This window comes from Leucopleurus acutus (genome assembly GCF_964270905.1).
Source record: "Leucopleurus acutus genome assembly, chromosome: 4".
NCBI lineage: Eukaryota > Metazoa > Chordata > Mammalia > Artiodactyla > Delphinidae > Leucopleurus > Leucopleurus acutus.
Window position 1 is genome coordinate 30,349,266 of NC_139146.1, and position 23,189 is coordinate 30,372,454.

At 35.2% G+C, this 23,189-nt stretch overlaps 1 protein-coding gene across 4 annotated transcripts in view; it reads right to left on the reverse strand.

The window, feature by feature from the left end:
* SEC24B (SEC24 homolog B, COPII coat complex component) overlaps nt 1-23,189 on the reverse strand; it is a 93,967-nt gene that overhangs the window by 16,700 nt on the left and 54,078 nt on the right. For 2 of the 4 annotated variants that reach the window (XM_082838811.1, XM_082838813.1), the window contains 11 exons: nt 21,804-21,884; nt 18,503-18,714; nt 12,012-12,193; nt 9,270-9,372; nt 6,657-6,783; nt 5,848-5,957; nt 4,650-4,762; nt 3,039-3,157; nt 2,621-2,676; nt 2,177-2,383; nt 172-295 (listed from right to left, as the gene is read on the reverse strand). In XM_082838811.1, coding sequence (XP_082694937.1) covers nt 172-295; nt 2,177-2,383; nt 2,621-2,676; nt 3,039-3,157; nt 4,650-4,762; nt 5,848-5,957; nt 6,657-6,783; nt 9,270-9,372; nt 12,012-12,193; nt 18,503-18,714; nt 21,804-21,884 — 1,434 coding nt within the window. Of the gene's footprint in view, nt 1-171; nt 296-2,176; nt 2,384-2,620; nt 2,677-3,038; nt 3,158-4,649; nt 4,763-5,847; nt 5,958-6,656; nt 6,784-9,269; nt 9,373-12,011; nt 12,197-18,502; nt 18,715-21,803; nt 21,885-23,189 lie in introns of all 4 variants that reach the window. The other 2 variants (XM_082838810.1, XM_082838812.1) reach the window with 1 other exon arrangement.

The window sequence follows — 23,189 nt, forward strand, 5'->3', positions numbered from 1 at the left end:
TAATAGCATTTTATATGTGTATAGTGCTTTAAAGTTTACGGGTAATTTTCATAGACATTATCTAATTCACATCTTTCTCCCCAAACTATTGAGAACTCTTAGTAGAGTTTAGATTTAATTATATGCTAAAAATGTTTATGTAAACAGATAAACACAATGATATCTCCTTACCTAGAGAAGCGAGATCAGAGTACTGTGAACTTAAAAGGAACAGATCCACTGCAGTCTGCTGCCCTGAGCAATCTAAAGCAAGTTTCTTATAAAAATCAGTTGCAGGGCCAAGATGCTGTACAACCTAAGTCAACAGGTCATAAAGTAAGAGCTAGAAACCTTGAATTATGCATATATTTCTGTCTGTTAAAATAAGGAAGAGGATATCCTCTGTCCCCCTATCAAACTAAGGAGTTTTTAAAATGTCTAGGTAGTTGGCACAAATTTCCTATGAGGATAATAACAATCGCTAACATTTATAAAGCACTTATGTGTCAGCACAAATGTTTATATAAATTATTTAACCCTCATAATAACATATATCTTATAGAGTTACCAACATTTTACAGATGAGAGAACTGAGGCCAAAAAAATGATTATGTAACTCGACCAATTACATTGTCATTCAGTGGTAGATGCTGGAATATAATAAACCAAAGAAGTCTGGCTCCAGAGTAAGTGCTGTTACCCATTACTGTACATATACTGTTACATAACAACATGAGAGAATAACAGATTAAGGAAAGTTTTTCCTGTTGGTATGAGGACACTTGAGCTGAGGAGGTGGCACCGGAGAAGAGTTAAGAATGCAAGAGCCGGGCTCCAAGTTCTTAATTACTATGCTACATTGCACAACAAAATGTTTCAATCTTCTTAACTATAGTGTATGACTATTATATCAGAGTTTAAAACGGAGGAGATACTTAAGCTTTTGAGTCCCAGGCAGATAGAGAACATTTCTGGAAGTTAAATGAGAAAAAAAACCCTAAAACTGTATCAAAGAATCAGTAAACACTTTGCTCTGTTCAAAACACCTCAGTATTTTGTAATGGATTACAATATAGTGCTATTCTTCTTTAGCAAATTGGTAAAGAATAAAAAAGCAACAATACTTAATGGTGGCTAGAAGATGAGTCCTTAAGAGTACAGGTTGATAAAACCCCCAGTAAGTAGAATACAATAGTAATTTAAATACAGTTTATACTCATTGATCCAATTATTTCACTTCTAGGAATTTATCTTACGGAAAAAACGAATATGTGGCTAAAGATTTATAACACTATTAAATGTGTTTAATTCATACTCATAACTAGTTGTAATGGCATTTTCATACATATATAAGTTGAGGTCAGACAAAACTTATGCACAGAACAAAAATCATTGTCCCAGTTCATTTATTATTTGAAATAGGGATTAAGATACCCTGACCAAATCTTCATGTAAAACCCTAGTAATATTCAGCCTCATAGTCTTTTTTTTTTAATAGTGAAAACACTGGCGACAACTATTCAACAGCTAGCAGGCAATTAATTAAATCAAGTTTTTCACATTTACTAAAAAACATTTTTTTCAGGAGAATTTTTAGGGACCTCAGAAAATGCTATGTACTCTTCAATGAAAAAAGTCATTTAAAAAATATAGAATAATGTATGATACCCAGTTATGCTTATTTGTATTTGTATAACTAAATGCTATTATCCTGACAGTGAGATAATTGACTTATATTTGTTTCCACTTTCCAAGTTTTATACAATGATTTATATTACCTTTATAATAAAAAAGTTTGTTAGTATGTGCATGTTAAATTATAATATCTCAGATTTAGTAAGTATTATCACTTGTGAAATAGAAAAGAGCAGTGGAGTCAGAAAATCAAGTCACATCTTTACCATAAAATACTTAATAACTTTTGGCAAGACCATTTAATCTGTTTCCCCATTTGTAACATGAAAGGGTTAGAGTAGATAATTCTAAATTTCTATGACTTGTAAACAAAGTAATAAAAAGAACACACTGCAACACAAAAACAAAACAATAATTGAATTAAACTCTCTAAAAAGAAAACCAGTTTTCTTTTTTTTTTTTTTTACTATCAATGAAGTAGAAAAATAGAATAAACAATTACACAGTCTATAGAGGTAGAAGACACAATCTTAAATATGACAGAGAAACTAATATAAAATACCTTTGTGCTTGATCTCTGATTAGGATCTTCTCTGGACTGCAGAAGTCCTGCCCCCAAGGAAGGTAACTGTGTCTGAAATACAGACACACGGCCACCTGTTGGAGACATTAATTTAAAGGCAGCCTGGAGCGCAGGACCCAGGGCACTGTGTGTTTCTCTTGTATTGGTGAACATATTTGGTAATGCATTCAATAAGTCTTTTATAAGCTGGGAAAACAAAGATTAAAAATTGAATTACTGAGAAGGCAAAGCAATATTATTCTTTAAAACATTCCAGAGTATAGTACGTGCCACTGCATTTTGGAGGACTGTAAAGTGAGTAGTCAACAGATATCTACCTACACTGTCTACTGCAATGTTAATATACACCAAGTAAACACATGTTCAGCATTTTAGTAATCAGTTGAAGTAAGAGAAATACTTTAAGAAAAAAATCAATCTCACCTCTTTACTTTCATACAGATTCACAAGTAAGCTATCCGGTGTAGGTAGAAAAACATCTATAGGGAAAACATATATTTTAACCAAATGATAAATAAGCCAAAAGAATTTTGAATTAAAAAATCTTAGTTTTTCTAAGGCCATACATGTTAACGGGTACCATAATATTGCTTTATTAAATACATATATACACTGTATGTATTATAGGTGTGTGTGTGCTCGAGCATGTATAAGTACACACACATGGGTATAAAAAACTTAGAATCAAGTATTTTCCAGGAAAAGTTATTTTAAAACAAATACCAAAGTAGGCTAGATTATCCATATAGCATTACAACAAGATGTACTGTAAAATAAAGTAGGCTTAATTCCAAAATTCTGTTTTATTAATAAACAGAGTTTTATTTTATTCACTGCTTACCATCTATATCAGATACAATCAACATCTGAGGCTGTGATAATCCTTCTTGTAAATTGTAGAAATGAATCGTGCTATCAAAGGTCATGAATCCTATTCTTGTTCGTGAATCTCCAGGAAGCCTAAAGAAAGAAATGATAATTTTAAAAACTATTTTTCATTCCCAATTTTATCTTTTTGGCTTTGCATAGTCCACTGAATTCACAGTCACTCATCTTTGTTGGACTGGCTCCTATTTCTAGGGCTATATTCTCATATACTTTTCCAGCAAGCTAACTCTTCAGTCTTAAAAACTGTTTCTTGGGGCTTCCCTGGTGGCGCAGTGGTTGAGAGTCCGCCTGCCGATGCAGGGGACACGGGTTCGTGCCCCGGTCCGGGAGGATCCCACATGCCGCAGAGCGGCCGGGCCCCGTGAGCCATGGCCGCTGAGCCTGCATGTCCGGAGCCTGTGCTCTGCAACGGGAGAGGCCACAACAGTGAGAGGCCCACGTACCGCAAAAAAAACCAAAAGAACAAAACTATTTCTTTGCAGAGGGTCTTCCATTGCCACACAATGCTGAAGTTATGTCCGAATTAAGCACTTGAGACTTAAAAAAGGGCAAATGCTTCAATCAAGGATAAAAATATGAGAACTCCAAGTTACTAACAGAATCTAAAAGCAAATCATTTAATGTCTATGGATGTTTTTAATCTTGAATGTCTCAATGTTATCAGTTTATTCACAGGCCAAGATCAGTGATATGCAATTATGGTGGCAACAGCTAGCACTCAGTAGAGCAAGGACTCTCAAACTCAAATGGAAGATGGGGGAAAAGAACCTTTTGGAATAACCTAGTACTTCTGACAAAATATTCATACATAACCACCCCTACATCTCTACACATGTCAAGGATCACTGCAATAGGAAAGTACTCTTACTAACAATCTTAAGTCATATTTCTTATGAGTGTTGGAGTAGAAAGAGAAATGTATAAACAACTTTGTTTTCCAGAGATTTGGAAGGTTCATTTTTTAAGTTATTTACGGGTCTCCTTCATGACTAATACTGGTAGACACACAGATAGGAATTAAAGCCAAATGTAAGCACCCTATGCTATACTCTGTTTCCACTTCCACAATAAAGCTCCTTACAAATGCGCCTGTTCAGTTTCTGGTTTCCTGAAATATTCAGCACAAAATCAATTCCCTCCTTCCCTTTATTTGGCTCATTCTCTCATTAGCACATTTTAAACTATCTTATGAAAAACTCCTTGCTCAGGCATAAATTACAGCTAGATTTCTCTCATTTCTCTCTTGATACCCTGGCTAAGTTGAATTTTCTGAGTCCCAGTGCTCAGATCTGCTAAGTCAGAGAGATGATTAGATGAGATCTAAATTCCTTACCAAGTATTAAAATTTTTATGGTTTTAAGAATCAGATATCAAGTCATAAATCATAATAATCTAAGTAGCAGGATCTTTATTCTAAAGTAGCCAGGACGTACTCTTTTAGTGACAAATGAATGAAATCAAACTTAATAAAAACCAACCCCATAAATTGCTAATAAACACTTCATACACGCACACATACCACACACACACACACACACACAAAATGAGTAAAAAAAATTCTTACTTGTCTAGATTTTCTAACAGTGACTGGCACAAAATTGTCAAATATCCAGCTTCCACTGCATTATGAGACACATCTAAAACAAACAAGTAAACTGCTGGTTGAGGTGGACGAAGCTGAAAGGAATAGAAATAATGTAACGTATTTAGTAGGTATAATTTATTCTTTTTATATCACAACTACTACTGGATATTTACTGAGTGTATTCGGAAAAAAAAAAAAAGGAAGATATGCCAATCAAGAATCATACAGGTCATATGCTAAAAATTAAAGATTACTTCTTACTTCACCACTTCAATTAGACTGATTCCTAAGGAGCCAGAACAGAGTTGGGAATATAATAAGTTGTGAAGAAGAAGTTGAGAGTAAAAGTGACCATGAGTTAAAATGGAAAATATATTAATATGGAAATAGACGAGAAAACAGTAGTTGGGCAGATGCGAAATTGGACACAAAGGATCATAAAAAAATCACAGAAATAAAGAAGGAAATGGGTCAAGCACCAGGAACTTCATACACATTAGTTGTCCCTATTCACCTTTTCCCACTAGCAACATTTTACATTTATGCAGACAACAAAGATTAGAAGTGAGGACACAGAAGAAATGCAAGTTATTATACAGATATTTTAAATGAGTAGAAATAATAAAGAAATGAGCAGAACTTAGGCGAAGAATTTGTTTTTGTAAGCGGAAAAGAAGAATGAGATCTGAAGAATCAGTATAATTAAAAAACAGGTAGAATTTTATGATGAAGTGGAAAGAGAAAAGTCAGATGCAAGTTAACATCCATTTATCTTGATATCTGTACTGGGTGAACCAGTAAGATGGTGGTATCTTTAAGAGCCTGAAAATGGCAGTTTTTGGCAAAAACACGAGTTTTTCTGTTTAAGGAAAATGGTAAAAAGAATATTTATATTCATTCCATGCAAGTAATCAAATCAAAATGACAACAAATTGTAGATGCTAGTGCTCATCATGAAACATTACCGATGTTTCTTAGTGATATAACTGCATTCTTCTAGGAGATCAAGTAATCTTTACAAAGAGCTTTCTATTTATTAAGTATAAACTTTCAGCACTATTTCAAAAAATTCATACTATGGACAATTTCAAAATTTAGACAAGAATTCACTTAACAGCAAATTACAAATGACCAATACAATTGCATCCCACGACTAATTTTAACACTGAATAGTTACCATATAATCTGAAGAAGCAATGAACTCCACGGTTGAATTCTGAACTTCTGGCCGTTTATGAGGCTCTCCATAAGATCGGGTAAGGGGATTATACATAAACTCTTCAGGAACTAGATAAGATTAGGAATCCAGTACAAATTTAGTAACACATATACACACCGAGAAATAAACTCCTCTATCATGAATATTTATGAGGTTTACAACAGTTCTGTGAAGATCTAACGATAAAAACTAATGCCTTAAGCCCTCTTTAAAAAAATAAATCAGAAGGATAAAAAACTTATTTACTGAAATCTGATGAGAAAACCAGGATACAAGTAATCTTGCTTCTTAGGCTTGTGTCCCATTTCTTATATCACATGACATGGAAAAGAAATCAGACAGAAACACAGATTCGAAAGCAATTATACGAAGAGGACCTAAGAATGACTAAAGGGGACAATAGATACACATGCACACATGTGTTCACACATACTGGCAGAGATCCACACTGAGCTGAATGAACCAAATGTACAAACAGAAGACAACCTTAACTTGTCAGGGTCAAGCATAATTAGTCTGCATGACCTCATCTGCATGGCCTTCACTGCTGGTTTTACGAATACTTTTTACTTTCCCCTCCCTGTCACTCTCCTCATTATCAATTATTCCCTTGGCCAGCCAAAACGAAGTGTCCCTAGCCTGTATTCTCTCCATTAAAAGTGGCATGGAAGTTTTTAAAGCAATGAGGAGAGAGAGACCAGATAACGGCAAAAATGTCAAAATGTTTAAAATATAAAACACACTTATTTTAAGAATCTGAAACTCACCATCATTAACTCTATAGCACAAATTGCATTTCCATCTACGTTGATCAATGAAGGATACAAAAGGGTTGATATATGTTCGACAAGATCGGCACCTCACAATGGTATTGGATGTTATCACTGGTAATTGCTAGGAAATAAAATAAAGCTGTTGTAGCAGAAAAAGCACTCTAGAGGAAAATGGACCACACACTGCTCTGCTCCATATACAGAACAGAAACCACACTTGTGTTTTGAAATGGAAACATTTTAATAAAATCCAGTGGTGCACTGAGCAACACAAGCAGCTATCAAGTTTTCTCCCTCTTCTGTCGCAAACTATAAAATAACACTAAAATAAAGTCAAACCAAATGTAATGAAAGTTACTGGCAGACAAGAAAAGCCTGGTTGGCCAAGAAAATAGAATAACCTCAGCTATCAGCTGAACTCAAGGAACAAGAGTGAGAAAGAAACATGCACCATATAAAAATGCCTTTGTCTTTGCTGCTTGCCTGCACCTGGTAACAGACTCTCAAGACCCTGCTTGTTAGACAGCCACACAGTCCTGTTGGGGACTGTGGCCACGAGAAACCAAACACAATGTGCCTCAAACACTATACATCTCTTTATGCTTAGTTTGGGAAAGGAACTTTCTATTCAGTATAAGAAAATTAGAAAATATGATACATATTATTCTATCTCCCTGAATTAACCCCTGATAACATTTTAGTATATTTCCTTCTGGCTTTTTTCCTCCCTATCCATACACAAACATTTATTTTTGTACTTAATTTTTTTCACAAAAATAATTTTTATTACATAACTACATATCATTTGTGAAAAAAATCAGGAAATATGTTTAACTAAAAATAAGAAAATAAAAAATTATCCAGAATTCTACATTCCAGAGGAAGTCACTGCTGCCAATTTAGTGTATATACTTCCAGAAGGTATCACATATGGAATATGTATTTAGACAAAAATTTTCGAGGACTTCCCCGGTGGCGCAGTGGTTAAGAATCTGCCTGCTAATGCAGGGGACATGGATTCGAACCCTGGTCCGGGAAGATCCCACATGCCGCGGAGCAACTAAGCCCATGCGCCACAACTACTGAGCCTGCGCTCTAAAGCCCATGTGCCTAGAGACCATGCTCCGTAACAAGAGAAGCCACTGCAATGAGAAGAATGAGAAGCCCGCGCACTGCAACGAAAAGTAGCCCCCGGTCGCTGCAACTAGAGAAAGCCCGCGCGCAGCAACAAAGACCCAATGCAGCCAAAAAAATAAATAAATAAAAATAAAAAAAAATTTCACCTATGTATATGGGAAATTAACTATCTTGGTTTCACGATAAAGGTTGCAATTTTATTACAGGTGATCAAATAGTATTTACTGAATGAATAAATTCAAGGATGTCTGGGTGCAGAGGAATATCCTATTTTTAGGAGACAGAAGAAAGGAAAGCAGGTAATAACAGAGAACTTTTGGTTTTGGGGGCACTATGAGGTAAGTAACAGAGCTCATCCACCCAGACAATACACCAGGGGTTTGTGGCCACCAGATGGAGGCTGCCAGCTAAACTTCTCCATAAGGTGAGGAAATATTCAATAAAGAAAATCCAAATCTAAATTCAAGGTACTTATTGCATATTATAATTATTTTATTTTCTATTCACTTTGCTCCTTTCTATACAGCCTAGTAGGAAAGAAAGCTCCACGAGGAAGCAATGACCTCTGTATCCTCAGCACCCAGCATGATAGTCAATAAATATTTTTTGGTTGAATGAGAGTAAAAGAAACTCAGTAGCGATGAACGTAGAAAACCACAGTCATAAAAATGTGTGAGGGAGAAATGCAACTTAAAGTATAAATAGAATGTATCTGGATAAACGATATTTCTGAAGTTCAGACATTTTAATTTAAATTCAACATATCTGCAATGAAATACCAGAAGTATGTGTAAAAATCCAGCAAGCTAGGTAAAGTAAACTTTACTGTGGAAACTTTAAAAAGTAATGTTTTAATTCAATAGACTTGAAGCATTTAAACTTTATTATTACAAAGGTTATTTGATTAATACAGTTGGGAACAATCATACGGTTTTCCTCCCTAAATGCATATCATTGCTGGTGTTTCCTTTATGTTTAAAAAGAACTCCTAAAGTTTATCTATGCTCTACGGCCTTTCCAACTTCTAAAACTACTAACCTTTCAAAATCCAGCTTAGATCTCATTACTTGTAGAAAAGTCTGCTACTGTACCCAGAGGAAATCCCTTCCAATACTATATTCACCACCTAAGTTACTTCATAGAATTTGATTAGTTACATGTATTAGTTTTCCTGCACTGTAATTATTTGCACTGTAATTATTTGGGATATCTTTGTCCCCTGTCAGATAAGAATTTCTTAGGGGCAACATCAGTGACTTAATTATCTTTGTATTTACCAGTGCTTAGTTTAGGGCCTGTCACAAAGCAGGTGATAGAAAATGTTTGCTGTATTGAAATTGACAGAAATGATTAATTCTAACTTCAAATGAAAGAAAATGAAAAAAATTCTAAGAAAATATACAATCTGAATACCTTGCACATAAGTACACAGGTCAGTACCCACTAATATTTTAAAATATGTTACTTTACCGTTAAGTCTCTGAAGGGATGTAACAACAATCCTAAAGGAAGCTTAGCTTTATTCAGTAAAGCCTGTGTCTGTGGGATATTTGTCAAAGTACACCGAAATGAACTGCAAAGATATAAACAACAGAGACTACGTTAGCTATCAGAGATAAAAAACAATATTGACGTAGATAGTTGTAGGTAACTAAACATTTAAGGGCATACATGAAAATCATTTGGGTATATTACATAACTATAATTAGGAGGGTCCTGATTACTTTAAATGGGCATATATGTAATTTATATGTCAAAAGGCCTAAAATAAGGACTCAACATTTTCATGGTGAAAAAGTACAACACATTCAGGAACAAAGAGTAACTCCATCATGACTATCAGGGCATGAACAGGAGGGAGCAGAAAACATGAATGAAAAGGTACAGCTTTCATGATGCTGTTCTTGCTTTGCTGTCATTCTTCATCTGCTGAACTCCTAATCTTTCTATGAAACTCATCAAAGTTATAGCTTCTTGTGAAACCATCCTCACCCTTGAGAAAGACTTCTTCCTCTGTGCTCTGAGATCTACTTATGCTTCTGTGTTATCAATTAGTCTGATCTGCTTTAGTTGGTTGTGTACTTTCTTTATCTTCTCCATTTGAGATTAGAGATCATTTTGTCCTTGTGTCACCCTAGCACTATTCCTCTCATAGAGTAAGTAACTTAAGGTCAGTTGACACAGAATCAATAAAGGAGCAACCAAAGAGATAAGAAGCATAGGAACTGGAAACCGTGACAGGAATTTTAAGGAGTGCTTGACAGTATGTAGAGATATCCAGTTACGGGTTGACTCCACGCTGGTGACGTTCCGTGAACATGCCAAGTTGGTTCTGGCTTCAGGACTTCTGCATTTGCTGTTCACGCAGCTTGGCACACTCTTTTTCCAGAGTCACATCCTGCTCTCTCATTTCATTCAGATCTCTATTCAAATGTTAATAACTCCTTGGGAAAACCCATCCCGACTCCTCAATTAAAAATAGTCACCCTCCACCCTTACTACTCCCTACTTCATAGTTATTCTCTGAAATTACATTTACATTATACACCCATTGGTCTGACTGTTCACAATGTGTCTTCCCTAATAGGATATTGGTTGTATGAGATTGAGAACTTTGTTTTGTTTACTGCTTCATTCCCAGCACCTAGAAACAGTGCCTGGCACTTTATTTAGAAGGCATTCAGTAAATATTGAATGATTTATGTTAACATGTAGGCACAATTATTATTCCTGTTTTACAGTTGACAATACTGAGGTTTGAGAAGTTGAGTAATTGGCAGCTTCACAGCTACTTATCAGCGGAACCATGGTATGAACCTAGGTCTGTCAAACTCTAAAGCCTATACTCTAAAGCCTATTACTCTGCTTTGTTGTTTGGATAAGAGATATTGTCACAGGAAACACATAACTGAGTAGAAACACAGGCACCATTCCCTACCTATATGATCTCTTACACATATACATAGACTATATTTACCTACTTGGGGGATGCCTAACCATTCATATTACAAGGCCATAATCCACATACTTATCGACCTGATGGCAAGTTACATTCAGAAGGACAGGCAGCTACTTTCAATCTAGAATCAATGATTATACATTTTTATAGAAATGATCTTGGTACTGTCTTCGGCACTGATGGGGGTGCTGGTGGTAGGGTGTGGTAGAAGAGGTGGAACCCTTGAAGCACCTCCATTTTCTGTTTCCTGTATTAGAAATCTATATAAGACTTTGGTTGAAAAAAAGAGGAACTTAGTTTTTTTAAAAGCTAGAAAACTACTGCCTTTAAAAAAAGAATATATGTGTGTGTATATATATATATATATATATATATATATATATAGTCTCTAAAGAACACTAATCCTAATGCAAGGAAGAAATGTTGTCTGTGACGTTGTTGTGAATCAGAGTTGTTTGTGAATGTTGTCTGTGAATCATAGTTTACTTTTTGAGGAGAGATTCCACAAGCAGGAGGATGTCTGGGTGCAGAGGAATATCCTATTCTTAGGAGACAGAAGAAAGGAAAGCAGGTAATAACAGAGAACTTTTGGTTTTGGGGGCACTATGAGGTAACAGAGCTCATCCACCCAGACGATACACCAGGGGTTTGTGGCCACCAGATGGAGGCTGCCAGCTAAACTTCTCCATAAGGTGAGGAAATATTCAATAAAGAAAATCCAAATCTAAATTCAGGCTGGATAAATATGCCTGGGGGCAATGGTCTTCTCATTCTACACTGAGTGGGAAAAGAAAATTCAGAGAAAAATTATTTATCTAAACCTGTTCTTGGGATTACACAAATGACGTTTGTATCCTTTTCAAGCAGAGACTGAAGTGCATAAAATTTTAAAGATTTCACCTTATTTAAAAGACATCAGAAGTTACTACTGGTGAAAAGTGAGGAAAAAGAAATTTAAGAACAAAAATATAGTTAGATTTGGGTTCCTAAAACACTTCACTAAAATAGAAAAAAATTTTCCTAGCATTAGATGATAGGGAATGAGATTGGATGGCGACAGAGATGAGGACAGGATCCAATGACCTAAATTGAATTTTACATCTAGAATTTCTATACAAACTAATTTACAAGAGTTCACATTAACAAAACTTCCAATCAAGGAATTAATACCATAGTACTTTTACTATTTTTGAAAGTCATACAATGTTTTTGACAAGGTTTTACTTACTAAAGGTTATAAATTAAATACTTACTCTGGGCTACAGTTTAATTTTTTGAGGTCTAAATTCAGGTTAGGTACAGGAGCCCAAACAGGAGTCATGGGTAAAATATTTCTCTCCTGAGTAAGGTTTACAGGTCTCAAACTTTCTGGTTGTGAAGAACTCTGAAGACTCAAACCTCCCAGACTGGAGGACAGCTGGTTCATACCAGGATACTGCTGAAAAGGCAATTCAAAGCAAAACAAAAGAACAATGTTAATAAACATGAATAAAATTTATTATCCTATATATAGGATGTTAACATACAGAAAAGCAAGAAGATAAAAAAAAATTTAAATCTGGCTTTGTAACAGTAAAATAACTTAATAGGACAGCTCAGTTTAAAGCACTCTTGAAAAAACTCAAAGCAAAAATGCTGAATAAATTTAAAACTTATTTGCATGATTAAACTCCACAACAAAATTTAAATAATGCTTTTTTCAACGTCAAGAGTTTGGTTTCTCTGAATATCTTTCTTACTGGAAAAGCAGGGTAAATGCTTGTTTTTAAAGTTTTTTCAATTTTCAGAATGAGCTGATGCCATAGAAATGACAATGATGTTCAATGAGTTCTGCTTTGCTTATTTTTTGCTTTCCTTTATATTTTTAGTATTATTCTGAATTCATGCCTTTTATTAACTCAAAGTGACTTAACGAATTAGTTACTATTCACTTTGATGGCCAAACTGCCCAATTTTTGGCCAGTGAGATCCCCTTAAAGCTGACCCCAGTGTCCTTTTGATATGAACCCATTGCCTTTGTTAGCTTCCTTGCTTTCTGGCATGACATTTTGTACCATTCCTCCTTCAGACTCCAAATTAATCATTTATCCAAAAAGGATTCTTGGTTCCTTTTAAGTAAGGATGGTATCTAGAGACCATAATCTGGATAATAAGGGTGTTCACTGCTAGTGTGCTGTTATTACTTCCAGACTTCTACAATACGTAGAGATAGAAAACATAATACATTTTTAAATAGAAGAAAAAGAATAATCAGTTCACATTGACATTTCCAATTCAAATTTAAGATGATGGTGTTTTAATTTAACTTTTTTGATTTTATGCCTGCATCTCTCTGCTCTTTTGCTGAAAATCTTGATTCCTAATGGTAACAGCCTTACTTGTTTTATCCTACAATATATTAAAATAGTTCCAAAATGACAACACTAATATTATTATAAATGTAAAGTTATTAAATTAAAGATTTCTTTGTAGTTCTTTTTGTCCTTGGATTATTTCCCATTGAGAACATACAAAATACTGAGTTTTAAGATTAGTTAGAATACTTTTTTTTCTGTATCAGAATGTATCCAACTTGATAAACTGGTTTGCTTGTTTTTGTTTGATTTTAATTTTTAAGGATTGCTTTTCATCTTTTTTTCCACTTAATAATCTTTTTGAGTAAACAAAATTAACCTAAGTCTAATGTCGAAACTTTACAATAATTCAGAGATATCTTGTTTCACTCTTGATCCCTCCCCCTAAGTAACTATTTTTATTAATCTTCCATTGTCTGCATCTACAAATATAAACTAATATATACACTGCTCTAAATATGACCCCTTTTTTCACCTAAAAAAAAAAAGTCCTGGCAATAACTCTTTGTCTGTATATAGAGATTTTCCACATTCTTTTTTGTAGTTATCGAGCACTCCATTATGTGAATGTACTGCAGAATTCCAGCTAATCAGTGCAAAATGATAAAGTCAGGCAAATCACTATTTTACAATCCATATGGAAATAAATGATACAGGTAATGGTCATCTGGAATAGACGATAAACAGATATCAATAGATGATAAAGCCACTGGGTGAAAGCATAATGAGGAACCTCACAATGAAAAGATCAGGTTGTCACCATATGAACCCACTAATCAATCGTAACACCACTAAAAGTAAGACAACCAAGTATTATTATGATGTACACAGAACCAAAATATATTGTATTTTGGCTTAGGGAAATAAATAAATGAAGTAATATACCTGACTATAATTGAGCCATTAGATCTAATTTCTAATACATAGAAAATGGAACAGAGGAACGAGTTAAATGATACCACAAGAAGCAATCAGCCAAATTCAGAATGTGGAACGTTCTACAGGACAAGAGACCCAGGTTTTTCAAAGGTTCAAAGGCACAAAAAATGGGGGTGGAGCTTTGTTTTTAAATTAAAAAGAGAATTAAGAGACATAAGCAAATGCAATTAGTAAGTCTTGCTTAGCTCCTGATTTGAACAAACCAACTACAGAAGAGCAATACTGAAACAGTCGGGCAAATCTGAATATGGACTGAATTTTAAACAACATTTAGAAATTATTGTTAATTTTGTTGGATATGATAGTGGTATTGTGGTTTGCAAGAAATTATCTTTTCCATCTCCCTGCCTCCCCTTTACCAGGATTAGCTTTAAAGCCCTCAGTAAGAAAAGGTAGGGGTGTGTGTGTGTGTGTGTGTGTGTGTGTGTGTGTGTGTGTAGAGGATAGGTCAAACAAGTATAACAAACTGTTGACAGTAACTGAAGCTGACGATCCTAAGGAAAAAAACCAAAACTGGGTAATACTAGAGATTCTTTCAGTTTTCAGTAGAGCTGTAAAGGAGGAGACAAAAATGATTACATGGATCAGTAACAGTGTATAATAGAAAACCTCAAACAGACCGAAGTTTAAGATAAGAATTTAGAATCTAAGAATTTAAATTTAAGAATTTAGGATACAAAATAAGGGTGGAATATTTAATCAATGAGGAAAGATAGATTATTTAATAAATGTCAGTGAAATTAGAGCTAACTATTGAATATATATGGGGGGGAGAAATGAGATTTATTATTTACATTATGTACCAAAACAAAACCTTAAAAGATGCAAAAAAGTGAATTCACCAAAGTAAAAAAATATAGAGAGAGGGAATTTTTCCCTAATCTTAAGGCTGAAAAGGCTTTTAAAAGATACAAAGGTAAATGGGCTTCCCTAGTGGCGCAGTGCTTGAGAGTCTGCCTGCCGATGCAGGGGACATGGGTTTGTGCCCTGGTCCGGGAAGATCCCACGTGCCGCGGAGCGGCTAGGCGCGTGAGCCATGGCCGCTGAGCCTGCGCGTCTGGAGCCTGTGCTCCGCAACGGGAGAGGCCACAACAGTGAGAGGCCCGTGTACCGCAAAAAAAAAAAAAAAAAAAAGATACAAAGGTAAAAACAAAAGAAATTATAATATGACTCTATAAAATTAAACACTTCTCCAATTAAGAAAAAAACATTAAAATTAAAAACAAGTGTCAAGCTGGGGGAAAAAACTGCAATATATTATTAGACAAAAATGTTACAAACTAGAAGAACCTGAATAGCATAATGGTGAAAGAATATGAACAGGGATTTCAGTAAAGAAACACAAATAACTAATAATTATGGAAATAATTTAATATTTTTGCTTATAAAATATAATACTTGACATATTTAGTAATATGGAAAAGTAGGCAAAGACACTTTTGCTAGGAATATAAATTGGTACATTATTTCTCCATACCGGACCACCAAATGCTGATCAACTAATGTCTACTATACATCTCCACTTGGATGTCTATTAGGTATTCTAACTTAATATGGCCAATTTGATTCCTATTCCCAGAACTATTCCTGTCTTTACCATCTAAGTAAATACACTATCCTCTATCCAGATGCCCTGCCAAAAACCTATGTGTTATCCTTGATGCTTCCTTTCTCTTACCCACCACATCCGATCCATCAATAAGTCAAAAGATATCCCTTATCCATCCACTTTTCACTACCTCCGCCAATACCACCTTAGAAGAAAGCACAATCATCTATTTCTGGGATGATGGCAAAGCTTCCATTTGTCTCCCTGCTTCCATTTTTATCTTTTCAAATACTCCCAGCCCTAATCCGTTCTTCACATAGTAGCCAAATGAGTCTCTAAATACGTAAATCAGATTTCATTCCATTACATAAAATCTCCTATGTTTTCCCTTTGCACTTGATGTAAAATCCAAGCTTCTGACTATGGTTCTTCCCTAGCTCTCTGATCTCATTCCTATTATTCTTCCCATTGCTAACTGAGTTCCAGCCACACTGGGACTTTGGTCCTAAAACATGTTAAAGTTGCTCCTGCCTTAACGTTTCTGTATATATGTTTCCTTAGCCTGAAATCCTCTACCCCCAGAATTTTCCATGTCTGGCTTTTCCTGTCATTCAAATATTAACTCAAACATAACTTCTATAATGAGGGCCTTCCTGACTATTTACTCTTTATACCCAACCCCTGCAATTTCTTCCACTCCTCTTGATTCATAGCACTTGTAACTATTTGAAATTAGCTTGTTTTTGTTTTTTAAAGTCTTTATTGAATTTGTTACAATATTGCTTCTGTTTTATGTTTTGGTTTTTTGGCCACTAGGCATGGGGATCCTAGCTCCCTGACCAGGGATCGAACCCACACCCACTGCACTAGAAGGCAAAGTCTTAACCACTGGACTGCCAGGGAAGTCCCTGAAACTAGTTTGTTAATTTATTGCTTTACTTACTTATTGTCCCATTGGCCCTGCCTTCCCACCAAGTTGCTTGAGAGAGGGAACTCTGTTTTGTTCACTTAGCTTCCTCTCGTAACCTCAGTGCCTAGAGTAGGGCTGCCACACAGTAGAAACTCAGTTAAGTTTTCACTGAATGAATAAGTAGAGAGAAATTCTAAAGACTGGTGAAATTAGGTGCTATGATTCACTAATTTCACCTGAAGAGATTTCATCTAAGGAAATAATGAGATGAAGGCACAAGGTTTGTGCACAGGTGTATATTTTGATTTTGACACTCAAGTTATGCCCAATAGTGGCAGACTGGGTGATTATAAAATGTTATGCAGTTATCAGATGAAGGATATGTAATAATATAGAAAGGTTTCCTCTTACGCTGTTCAAGGATTTAAAAAAAATGCAAAACAATGTCCATATTTATCAGCTTATTTGTTTGTGTAAATAAGTCATTTACATGACCAGCTTCTTTACTGGCTTTCTCCTGCAAATGCATACAGCAAGAAACCCAGAAGGATAGCCTCCAACTGTTACTTCTATATCTTGATGGTGGGTGTATTGATTGATATTTATTTTCTTCTTTTTTGCTTATCTGCATTTTCCTACAGTTGATCATGCACATTTTTTGTTTTTGGTTAAAAAAGAAGCCATACAGTATCTGTATCTGGTTTTTTACATATTCACTAAAATATTTTTTATTTTCATTTTTAAACATCAACTTTTTACCTGTTTTTCTACCCTGAAAAACTAATTTTAAGTTTTTTTCTTCCTCAAAGGGCAGCTATTGGGGTTTCCCACTACTTAATAAAGGTCATCATAAATAAATGAACACAAAGAAAGCCCTTAGATTTCAGAACCCTCCCACTGGGGTTATACTAAATGCAACATTTAAAGGCATTTCAATTTTACTATAGAAAGCTGCTAAAAGTTAAATTAAAATATTCTAACTAGGATTCAAAAATAAATGGCTGCTTTTAAAATTAGCTTGTTAATGTTAAGATTAGATTAAAATCTATAACCTTTTTTTTAGTACACAGGTAAGAATTTAAAAGCACATCTTAGCTATGTGCTTAAATCATTATTGCTCAGTTACCCTGAAATAGTGGTGTTCCATCTGGACCAATAAAGTCATAAAGAAAGTCTAACAAAATGGAAAGCAGGGAAATCTGTACTAACCAACCACATTTCTCCAGTGCCTCTCCCAGTTTCCTTCTTTCTTCTGTGCTTTAATTCTAAGATTAAATTCCAGGAACAAATGGTTTTCTTATTTCCCCTCTAATTTTCATCAGTTTACCACCAGATGAAATTTCTGTAAGGTGAGTCTACTATGAGCAGATTTTTATTGTAAGTAGAATGCTTTTGCCATTTAAATCGTTTCCTTATATTTTATTTTTTCCCAATAAATATAAATGTAAAATACTTATTGTCCTATTATTGAACTGATATGGTATTTAACAGGTAACTCCAAGAATGGTCATGTCAAAAGAGGTCATAGCAGTAATTATGAACAAACGTATTAATGAGCATGTATGTGTATGGAGGCTTTTACCAATGTCAGTTACATGTCACCGAGAGTTCTTCAAGTTAAGAACTGAGGCCAAAATCCCAAACCACACTTATACCATGTCATTTTTTGAGGAGAAAGGCAGTTTAGTAATACAGAATTTAAAATAACATTTACTTTAATTTCCCGATCATAAAATTAATACCTGTACATTGCAGAGCCCCTGAAAAATAGAAGTACAATGCAGAAAAGAAAAATCACAGTAATGCCTTTTATCTTCTTCTATGTACGCATGCACGTGCACGCACACACACACACAATCAAATTCTATGTATGTTTGATCTAGGCTTACCTGTATTCATACCTATGATCCATTTGAATCAACAGGGATTTGTCAGAATTGATAATAGTTTCACAATTTTTATATGGTTTTTTTTTAATGACTAAATACATACCTGAGCATACTGCTGGAATCCAGAATACGCTGGGCTACCGGGTGGCACTCCGGAATTAAGTGGTGCTGCAGCATTCTGATATCCAGGCTGCAGAGCTGGATAACCATACCCAAATGGCTTGGCCATTTTTGAAGGCTGAGGAGCAGCTGGAGCTGGAGCAGGGGCAGGAGCGGGGTCAGGAGCAGGGCTGCTTGCCGATGAGGAAAGCATGTCTAGCAAAGGGAAAAGCACGGTGTTGACAACTGAAGGTCGGGACTCCACAAATACTCTTGGCTGAGCCATAGCCTTTGGCATCTCCCTTTTTATTAAAACTTTTTTATTATGAGAAATTTTGAACATACACAAAAGTAGAGAAAATAGAATAATAAACCCCATATATCCATTACTCAGCTTTAATAATCATCAGTATTTCGCTAATCGTGTTTCACATGTTCCTACCCAACCTTTTTTTTTACACATGTATTTACAAGAAAACCCCATTTTGTATCATTTCATTGACAAATACTTCAATTGGTATTTCTAACAGATAAGACCTTTATATTGATGCATATTAAATATATATACCACCACATAGCATATAATATAAATATATATTTATGTATATTAAAAATAGTTATTTTTCCTTTTATTCTCTCAGCAGAAATGGCGCTAAGAAGCAGAAGACAAAGCAAAGCAATAAAAAGAGTGTCGGGCTTCCCTGGTGGCGCAGTGATTAAGAATCCGCCTGCCAATGCAGGGGACACGGGTTCGAGCCCTGGTCCGGGAAGATCCCACATGCTGCAGAGCAACTAAGCTCGTTCGCCACAACTACTGAGCCTGCACTCTAGAGCCCACGAGCCACAGCTACTGAGCCTGCATGTCACAACTATTGAAGCCTGCATGCCTAGAGCCCGTGCTCCGCAACAAGAGAAGCCACCACAATGAGAAGCCCGCGCACCACAACAAAGAGTAGCCTCCGATCTCTGCAACTAGAGAAAGCCCACGCACAGCAACAAAGACCCAACGCAGCCAAAAATAAATAAATAAAATAAATTTAAAAAAACAAAAAGAGTGTCAACTACTCTTTGCTCTAACTTGCCTTTTTATCTGACCCTGACATTTATTAAAAAAAAAAAAGTCCATGGAAGGAGTGGCATATTACCACAATCCCCTAGAAGTCTGCTTTATTTGCAGAGGCAAAAATGAAAGTATGAAAGACAGTCTAGAATAGTGTCCAGTTCCTAAAACAATGTCTGGTACGTAGTAGAGGCCAAATAAAATGTAATGAATGAATGTTCTTCCTTTATTTAAATTTAAAACAGAAACTAAAACTTGATTAAAACTGGGGGAAAAAAACTGTAGAAAATTTTATCACCATATACAAGAATAACAACAACAAAAAGTCAAATCTAAAATACATGTGTATTTTAATCTCTCATGTCACTGTATATTTTCATATAAAAATTATATTTTTCACCAGCAATCAGACTCTGCAAAAAGAAAATATGTTCTTAAAAGCATCTGACTTAAGAAATTTATTTTTTCAAAGTTTATTGAGGAATCATCTTTCTACTGACTCTCTTCGCTCTCATTTTGAAGAGACCTTCCTAGACATTCTGCTGTCTATTGTCTTGTGCTAATTAGGCAAGCACTGGCTTACTGGCTTTCTGGTAACTTCCCAGACTTCTTAAAAGGACTAGAGCATCAATGCAGTGTCATATACTTAGATTTCCTGCTTGTATCTCCTCACTGTGATGGGACTGTAAGTAGAAAGGTCTCTTAACATGACAACAGTCATCAGCTTAAGAAATGAAGAACTGGAGTCCTAAACATGGGGGTCTAAAACTTTTTCCCCCTTTTTTAGGAAAAGGACAGTATTTCATACATTTCTATAGTCCCTAAGATCTACCTAGTACCTGACACATAGACTTAATTCAGTTAATCTTACTGTGATAGATGTTCATAGCTTTCCTTAATTTTGGTGCAGTATAAAATAGCTAGAAAATTTACCTAAGGTTATTCACTTACTGTCAAAGCACAGTTCATAACAAGATTAAGATTTGTTGATTAAATGAATACAGATAAACACAGCAAGGTCTAACTCCAAGGCCATCATCTTTTAACTATACCACATTAGATGTTTTATTTCAGGTTAATTTGAAGCTCATGAAATACGATAGTTGAATAAATAGTATTCATCTTTTAGTGAATGAAGTTAACTCTTCTAGAATATTTTGACAATGGTAATTGCTTTTGGAATGGTCCACAACTTTTTACACACACACACACACACACACACACAGACACACACTCTCTCTCTCTCTCTCTCACACACACACACACACCCACACCCACACCCACACACACACACACACACAGATCCCTAGGGAAAGAACCCTTAACCACAAAAGACTGAGTAGCTTATTTAAGTATTCTTGAAATGTTAAAAGGGAACTCTGTACTAAGCTGAGAAGATTAAAGTTTTCTACTGACTCATAGAACAGTGATAGCAAGATGGTGTGTGAAGTCCAGCACACTCCAACTTCAATTAAGCTTCATCCTGGATAATTAACAACATGATAAGAAATAAAGCGAAGAGCAAAATTACTTGTTCTGTTAATCCTAAAGTTTGGAATCATTAGAAAGAAAAGACAAAGAAGGAGGTCAGGTGTGGTTGTCAGGCTGTTGGTGATAGGAGACAGGCAAATAAGGAAGATCACAGCACAAGATGCTATAATGAAATAACTAATCATTATAGAAGTTCAGTTCGTAATTTTTTTAAACACTATCCACCACTCCTGTTCCTACATATGAGCAAAGTTACTTCCAGATATGGTTAAAAGTAATGCCTCCAAAACCTACCCCCAAGTTGGTTAATCTATTTACCTGGTGGAGGCAGCCAGGAGCCATAGGGGGAGTAAAGAGTCAAAGACTATTTATATTCAGAGGCTAGTTGGAAGAAATTCAAGGACCTAAGCATGAGAACAGAAATATAAAATTTATTTAAGGAATTATTAGCATAAAAAAGAAGGGAAAAGAAGAGAAAAATTATTCAGTATTAAGTCTTTTAGAAAGAGGAAAAAGATAAAGAGCATGGTAACAAAAATCAAATAATAAATTTCCTTGGCCTCCCAAAAACAGCATCCACAGTTGTTATGTGACAATTACACCATTAAATTAAGGCTGAAAAAACCAGGAAAATGTCCCTTTTTTTCTGTTAAAAATATAGTCTGCTAATTATGTATAGTACATGTTCATGTTTGAAGTAATTGATGGTCAGTAACTTTTCAAATAAACATCAAATATGCACAAAACAAATTACCTGGATAGTTGCCTCCTTCTAGGGCATCATAACTGTTGGGCATTGGAGAAGCACTGCTTGTGGTAGAAGAGCTGTCAACACCTAAAAGGAAAACCAAAATATCTACTAAGTTTAAAATGACAACATATCTTAAAGCAACCTTTGGCAATTTTGAAAAAGATGTTTTGCTGATCTAGGAAAATTCCTGATCCTAAAAACATGAAATGACTGATGTTTAATGACATTTAAAAAACCATATATAAATTTCTGATAATACAGGGGGTGAAAGTGGGAAGAATACGGAGCTGATAAAATTTAAGCAGACACACATGAAGGCATCTTAAAGAAAAGATATACAACTTTCAAAGTAGTCAAACACACAAACATCAATTTTAGATTGACAGAAATGTTAATAAAATCACATCTCAAAGATTGGATCTACCAAGTCACAAGCTATTAAATACCCTATATCACTATCATGTTATTTTAAGATAATTAAATTTTAATTACTTTTATAACTCAGCGTAGCTGTATTAAACCTTCATAAGAGAGGAATCTATGGCTTGGGTTGCTACCTAGCATGTTCCTAAGCTTTTCTATGCCTCGGTTTATTCATCTGCTCATCAAGATTAAACAGTACCTGCCATATTTAATAAGGTAACAAAAATAAAAGGTACTCTAATAAATATGTGTTAGATTATAAGAATTTTTATTACATGTATTCGTTCAAAACTTGAAAGACTAATGGGAATATTCAGTGGCCATTTATGATAAAACGTACTGGTGTCACACAGCTGGTAGAACATATATTTCTCCCATTCATTCACTTAACAAATATTTTATTGAGAGCCTACAGTTAACATAGGTAGATACACTAGAGTATATACTAATGAATAAAACTGAAAACGGGGCTTCCCTGGTGGCGCAGTGGTTGAGAGTCCGCCTGCCGATGCAGGGGACACGGGTTCGTGCCCCGGTCCGGGAAGATCCCACATGCCGTGGAGCGGCTGGGCCCGTGAGCCATGGCCGCTGAGCCTGCGCGTCCGGAGCCTGTGCTCCGCAACGGCAGAGGCCACAACAGTGAGAGGCCCGCGTACCGCAAAAAAAAAAAAAAAACAACAACTGAAAACACACAAAGCCTCTCTCTTGTGTTAAAAATCTTGGTCTTTTTCACCAGAAGATAAAATTCTGTGGTACAGAGGTTATCCCTGGCTCTTAACACCAATATTATAACCGAGTTTAAACTACATTTTAGGTTAATTTTCAACTGTGATATAGAAAGAATAGATATGCATAACTATCTTTCATTGAATAATTTTGGTTAACTACAAGAACTCAGTGTATTGACTCAGGGCATAATAGCTAAAATTTTTTGTGTAGGAACATTTTGTTATCAGTAAAGAACAT